Here is a 7223-nt window from a genome sequence, read left to right as displayed (position 1 = left end):
TAGAGTAATGATGAAGGCGTGCTGTTCTACAATACTTGTGTATTAATTAAAATAGGGAGACGGTTCCAGACATCGTCTCGGATCTGCGTCTGAGGGGGAAGCATCGTTAATATCAGCAATATTCCTTTACTCTCTTACTAGTAATTTGGGCAGGGGGAGGCGAAGTGATCTGGTAAGTCGGTCGATCTATACCAGGTGACCTGTCTCGCCTAGGTTCCTGCAAGGTAACGATTAAGGTGAGCGCATATATCTAGGTAACCAAAATAATGCTAGTTATGTTTATACTAGATACTTAAAGTGAAAGTTTGGGGTTTTTCCGAACGGGCGGTTCACGAGGGAACGGGCGGTTAACGTAACGAGGGTAAGCTTGTAAGAGGGCACAGTGCTGTACGCTTTCGCTTGGCTTTCGGTTGGGCCTAAATTTCTCGAGCCGGCTCTGTCACCTTTGTTCTGCCCCGCCGTCTACCTTTACCCCATCCCTCCCCTTCTCTACCCGCCTGTTGCGTCGAGCCCTTGATTACTCCAGCCCACCCCTGTCTTTCCTTCGCCAGCTACAGCTGTTACCTCAATTGTTCCGCCAGTGTCGAAATTTTTTAAGGAACTTTACTATACTCAATTCAACTCAGTTTTGAAGTTTATACTCGTCCTTTTCTCCGTTCAAGAGCTCTATTCCATGCATTTTATTATGGCTGGACAGAAAATAAAAGAGGTAGTCGAAAAGCCCTCAACGGCGTCTAGCAAAAAAAAGTGAAACCACATCAGCCCAGCTAGAGACGAAAGTTTGCAAGTACTGCAAAGAGATCTCTCTGAGCGAAGTTCAGACGGTCACTTGTGAACGTTACGAATATCTCATTTGTATCAACTATTCGAAGTTTAGCTCTAAGGAGTATTCATCCTGGTAGTGGCAACTCGGTAAGAGAGGAGGTGATAGGTCAGTTTTTCAAAGCACTCTTAATGCCGCTGGTAGTTCCACGACAATCACTGTCACGCTGACCCACTAGAACCATTTTTGCATTACACAACACCCTGGACAAGCCAGGTACTCATTTATCAACCAGAGTTGGACGAATGGCTGAGTTGACCATGAGCTGAGCTTCCCGGAAGCACTTGTCCTGGCTGTCCTCAGTGGGACTCGAACCCTGGAGCTGGGTGCCAGAGATAGGGTCTCTCACCACTGCACTACCACAGCTCAGGAATAGGATTATCGATCACTTGACTGTTCAGCATCTCCTATCATACTGTCAACATGGCTTTATTGCCGGTAGATCCTGCACCACTAGCCACTTGTGAGTCTTGTCTACGTTGAATGCTTGGATTCGCCTGCTGGACAAAAGGGAGCCAGTGGATGCAGTATACCTTGATTTTGCCAAAGCATTTAACGGTGTTCCGCATGAGCGGCTGTTGCGTAAAGTGAAGTATCTGGGAATAGAGGGAAACGTACTCCGATGGATCAGAGATTTTCTAGTAGGTAGACGACAACGTGTCAGTATTAACGGAACCGTGTCAGACTGGGTGGGCATCAGTGCGCCGTGGCGTGACACAAGGAAGCGTTCTTGAGCTTATTTTGTTCGTTGCTTTTATAAACGATCTGCCAGAAGTAGTGGCAATCATGTGCTCCATGTATGCCGACGAAACAAGAGTTTATAATACAGTGAAGGATGCGTCAAATAAAGCGGAATTGCAAAGATGATGTTGACAGTTTGGTCAACTGGGCTGATACGTGGTAGCTACGTTTTAATCCAGACAAGTGTAAAGTACTTCACCTCGGGAAGAACAATGAACAGCAAGATTACATTATGAGAAGACATGGTTGTAACGAGAGAGTAATGATTGATAAGTCTAGTGTGGAAAAAGATCTCGGAGTTTATGTCGACAAGGAGCTGAAATTTTCTAAGCATGTTGAAACGCAAGCTAACACATCCAACAAACTTCTTGGACTAATCAGACGCTCATACGAGTTCCTAGGTGCAGAAACGATGAAGCAGTTGTTTGTTGCCGTCGTACGCCCGAGTCTAGAGTTTGGAAACGTTGTGTGGTCACTGAGACTGGAAAAGGACAGAAATTTAATGGAGAATGTTCAAAGACAAGGATAATTCCAAGCTTGAGGGGCAAGTCCTATGAAGAAAGATTAAAGAATATGAAGCTTCCAAGCCTCAGTTATCGACGTCTGCGTGGGGGACCTCATTGAAGCACCTTTATACTCATGGCTTATACAAGGTCCCAGAAGGATTAGTAGAATTTGAAACAAGAACCAACACCAGGGGCCACGGCTGTAAACTAAAAAAAACTACGTTGTAACACATCCATGCGACAACACTTCTTCTCGCTTCAAATCGCCGACATGTGGAACAGCCTCGCGATTGAAGAGTGAAGACTGCCAGGCAGCCGGGCCGTTACACGAAATCGAAAAGCAGGGCTGCTTTGCAATACGTTCAGTCTTGTTCGTTCGCGTTGCGCTTTAATATGGTCTTTCTATTGTTTTGTAGATTTATTTTGATACATACTAGCAGATTATTTATTGTCATCGAAATTATACGTCAATCAACTGAATACACAAAATATGGATGGAACTAGTTTCACAGGTACTTATGACGTGGATTTGCTGTGATATATCATGTAACCTAATAATTTTAGAGAAATATAATAGGTAAATAATTCAATTAGTTGTTCCGGTATTAGCTCTGAAGATTCATTCGCTGAAGGATCTTTCGATATTCTTAATCCTTCCTCACCCTTCAGCCCTTTCCTCTCCCTGCCTTCTCAACGCTTGAATCGTTACCGCCAGCATATTCGATGTATTCCGCGGACATTTCACGGCAGAGGTGCTGACAGTTAGAATAGAATAGAATAGAAGTGTCGGCGTTGAAGATAACAAGCTGCATGCGCTTGGTGTTGACCAAGTTACTAGAAGAACAAGCTGCATGCGCTTGGTGTAGGCCAAACCACACAGTAATTTATGTACACGTGTGACTAAGAGTACACTTGTGAGTATGAGTATCAATAGCGAGGTACTCAACAGCAAGGTGCGTCGGCTGAGCGCCTTATTGGTCTTGTTGGTTGCATTAAATATCTTCACCATAATCTTCGTATTTGTGATTGGCAAGTGAGTTTTCTATCTACTGCATAGCAATATTTTCAATCAGTATACAGATAGAATTAATATATTGTAGTGAACAATGTATTTCCAGTACGTAGTTCACCACTCACAGTCTTGCGGCAATACAAAACAATTTTGTCACTGACCTTTTTTTGTGCTAATTGGTAAATACGTGAATACAACTTCGAAGCAAATAATTTTGTTTGAGTGTTGAATACATTTTCACCAATGTAAAGATTAAGCTTTAAATAATATTTTACCAGCGTTTTTTCTATCAAATTGTCATCGTTAATAATCTCTGGTCTTCAGATCTGGACTTCACTTTGAGCTTGCGCGTCAATTTTTTGGTGAGTTTTAACTACCATTGATTAAAAGTGCGATAGTCTCTTGATGCAATTAATTTCATTAATAAATTAAATAATTATTTTATTCAGGGCTAATTGTAATGTTTTATAATTTACTTAGTTATTCATTAGCAGATGCGTTTAGCAACTCTTAAATAATCATCATTATGAACTAAAATCTTACCTTAGTTAATTTTTGTGAATTTAATTAACTTTAGTGCGCAATTAAAGGGAAATGCCTTCTTTTAAATATACATGTCTATGTTATAGAGGGCTGATCAAGCACGTTCTTATTCGGCCGATTAGCTTTGCTAATTCAATTGATAATTAGAAATTACTTATTGTCACAGGAAATTCGAACCGTGAACTAATTATGAGCTGGCACAACTTTTTCGAGTACATTGAAGGGGCGGCGGGTTGTACCAATCTTGTGAGTATCACAATCCACTCCATCTTGAAATCTTAAAGCTAAATATGAAAAAATATAACTCAGTACTCACTGCAGTGAGTGACAGAGAGCGCATTTTCTCGTCGACGAAAACGTGAAGTCACGGACAGACGGACGGACATGGCGAGCACAATAGCGCATTCTTTTCCATAAATGAGAAAATGCGCTAAAAAGTGAAAAAATCATAAGAAGCAGAATGCTAATTAAAAGTCAAGACGGAATAAAGTTTAAAACGTATCGATTTAGAAATTGAATATGTTATCGATCATATCCCAAAAAATTTCTTGAGGATGTTAAGCAAATTTGATGACATTTTGAAACTGTGATCAAAAAAATTTGACGAATCAAAAAAGTTTGGCGAACTGGGCAGAATATTACATTCATTTCACATAAACAAATGAATCTATGTTATATGCTATGGTTATAATGCTTAATTTCCGTCCAAAGAAAATCTTCGGCGGTCAATTATACCGCAATACAAATATGATAGACGGCAATAAGGCAGTATGCTTGGACGAAAATATTGCCCCCACCCCCGGCGCCTGCACGGTCCTCTCGTTTGGCATCAATAACGAGTGGAGTTTTGACGACGCTATGGAGGAATACGGCTGCAAGGTGAAAACATTCATGTCCGTAGGCATTGATTCCTAGAGGGTAGTATAAGAGTGGCGATACACAACACAACTATGTATAAAATCTCTAAAATATAAAAATCTAAAACTAAATTGTAGCTCCAATTGAAATTTTGGGACTGATCAATATACCGAGCTGTATATAACCATTATTTTAAGAATCCCAACGCAGCGTTCCATATGCACAGCAGTTTTTGTATCATTAAGGACACCTATTGTGATTAGAATCCAAATGGGGTGCAAAAATTTCATCGAGTAAAGTATTGAGACACCGAAATATGAAATTTTCGAGTATTTTCTAAAGTTTTAACCTTCTAGAATCTAGATTAAGATATTTAATTACACTTGCGGCAGGTTTTCGCATTTGACCCCACCATGCAGCAGCCGGCGCACACCAGAGGGCGCGACATACACTTCCAACCCTGGGGCTTGGGCGGCATTACCGGGATCAAAAATAAAATTCCAGTAATTAGTATAAAATAAAATTCCAGCAACTCGGTGAAGTTTTTATTTTTAAGCGAAGTTATTATTTTGTTCCCAATTTGCAGGGGCACCATTAACTTATCTGCAATGGTTCCCTCTATGAAAATATTCTAAAGACAGCACTTTATGCTTGGAAAGGTCCACGAGTTCCTTGGCAATGGCGCTAGTCTTTTCTGAACGTTTTTTTTTCTGGATGAAATACTTTTTAATAAATATTCTCGTGCAGGTCCTAACTTATCGGGATATCTTAAAAAAGATCAGGAAAGAGGATAGCATAATTGACTACCTCAAGATCGACATCGAAGGCTTCGAGTTGGATTTTTTCGAAAACGTCTTGGACGAGGACGTCGAATTGCTTGCCAATATCAAGCAAATCGGCATGGAAATTCACCCAGGTAAGAGGTGGAGTTTGCACGCCAAAACAAAAATTTAGTGGTGTAACCCGTGGAGCTCGGAAGTAACATGGGTTAGAAGATACATTTTTTAAATTTTGTTTAAAGATTTGTACTGTTAGAAGCACCTCACAGCCTGATCTTGGTCAAGGTTCAATATATATGTAATAAAATGAGAAATGGATAATAACGATGCATAAAATACGTATCTACCTGGAACTTTGACTCCGGTGAGAGATCGCCATTATAGAAAAACAAGTGCGTGTAAGAAATTTGCACTATGTGAAATATCATTTGAAAGTTCATATCCAATGCTTAAATTTAAAGAAATTCATTTCGTGCATAGTTATGTAAGGTATAAACCCCTGAGAAGTTGATATCTGAATTATTCGAGTGCCTGATCAGCAAGAAGATAAAAGTATCCGAGGTCGATTTATTTATTCAGAGGTCAGATCGATTTGCGCACTCCGAAGGGTAATGGTCTTGTTATATTTTAATGTGTAATCGCTTAAATAATGGCCAGGAACACAACAAAGAAGCTCAAGTGGTTATTTCGTTGTTTCAAAATGATTCAATTGTATTTTTTTACCCTTGCGCAGGACGATCAGTGGCTTTTAGAAACAAGATTTGGAGTCAAATTCGCCAGTTGCGCAGCCTGAATTTCTCGCAGACCTACAGTCAACCAAACTTGATACCACCAAATGCTTATAAATTTGAGAATAAAACCGTTTCTAATTGCTATGAAATTCTTTGGTGTAACGAAAATTTTAGGTAACATTTTGGTTTATTCTTGTATGCATCGAAAGAATCTATACAGATAAATTCCCCTTAACATTTTACCTTAGCTCCATTTTATTTAGTTCAAGACTGATGGAAAAAACACCGTAGAAAATATATTTATGTTTTTGCATATAACATAACATAACATAACATAACATAACATAACATAACATAACATAACATAACATAACATAACATAACATAACATAACATAACATAACATGTCATAACATGTCATAACATGTCATAACATGTCATAACATGTCATAACATGTCATAACATGTCATAACATGTCATAACATGTCATAACATAACATAACATAGTGATCTCGGCGCTGCAGTGTAGACCTGATGTGGCCCGTCGCCGATTAGGTCATTATTGTCGCCTTATTCTGATTGGCTACGCGATGAATAAGACTTGATTTTAACCGCAAAAATATTTGGCATCATCTTCTTTTGACCAGCATGAGAGATGAAATTACAACCTTTCTCCTCTATCTCGAGTGCGGCATCATCTGTAAATTTAAAGAAAATATTAAATTGTCAGATTTTCTTACTGAATTCTGTTGCTCTTTTATCTTTAATCATACTACAAAATACCTAAAGTAAATAAAGTATTTATATACTTGTAGATAGAACCATGTAATGGTATGGAACAGTTATTTTGTAGATGGAACCATGAAGTGAATAAATATAATAATCTAACTATGAAATGAATTGATCCATCCAATTTATAAAAATAAAATTCCGTTTCTGAAACTATATACATCGATGATAATCTATTTAAATAGATCTGTTTTGTTCTTCATACTTTAAAAGTAAAAATATTTAAAATCGCATGTCTTATTTGAACAATGTGCTGTCGGGTAGTTTGTTTTGCCCAAGATTTATTTATATTGCAATATTTTGCACATTTTAAAACATGTTTTTTTTCGAATATGTCCTGGATTTCCCGTTCTCTGACCAAGAAATCAAATGTATCTCCGTAAAAATTCAGTGAATGACTGAAAACTTATGAATTATATATAAGGAATCGCTGTAAACCG

At 38.6% G+C, this 7223-nt stretch overlaps 1 protein-coding gene across 1 annotated transcript; it reads left to right on the top strand.

The window, feature by feature from the left end:
- The first annotated feature begins 2876 nt into the window (after window positions 1-2876).
- On the top strand, window positions 2877-6310 carry LOC108665009. Its single transcript, XM_018151720.2, has 7 exons — window positions 2877-3103; window positions 3407-3444; window positions 3792-3871; window positions 4337-4504; window positions 4876-4986; window positions 5231-5399; window positions 5996-6310. The coding sequence occupies exons 1-7, from the start codon at window positions 2991-2993 to the stop codon at window positions 6169-6171; spliced, it is 855 nt and encodes a 284-aa protein (XP_018007209.2). The 5' UTR covers window positions 2877-2990; the 3' UTR covers window positions 6172-6310.
- The last annotated feature ends 913 nt before the right edge of the window (window positions 6311-7223 follow it).

Source organism: Hyalella azteca, unplaced genomic scaffold (genome assembly GCF_000764305.2).
Source record: "Hyalella azteca isolate HAZT.00-mixed unplaced genomic scaffold, Hazt_2.0.2 contig13225, whole genome shotgun sequence".
NCBI classification, from domain to species: domain Eukaryota; kingdom Metazoa; phylum Arthropoda; class Malacostraca; order Amphipoda; family Hyalellidae; genus Hyalella; species Hyalella azteca.
Note: the sequence above shows the minus strand (reverse complement) of the source record. Positions and strands in the feature narration are given on the sequence as shown.

What these genes read in the sequence shown, in the direction of transcription:
- LOC108665009 (XM_018151720.2), top strand. Translation starts at nt 2,991, where the DNA reads ATGAGTATCAATAGCGAGGTACTCAACAGCAAGGTGCGTCGGCTGAGC. An exon ending in TTCGTATTTGTGATTGGCAA is followed by an intron (nt 3,104 to 3,406) that starts GTGAGTTTTCTA and finishes TCTGGTCTTCAG; the next exon opens with ATCTGGACTTCACTTTGAGC. An exon ending in GGATCAAAAATAAAATTCCA is followed by an intron (nt 4,987 to 5,230) that starts GTAATTAGTATA and finishes ATTCTCGTGCAG; the next exon opens with GTCCTAACTTATCGGGATAT.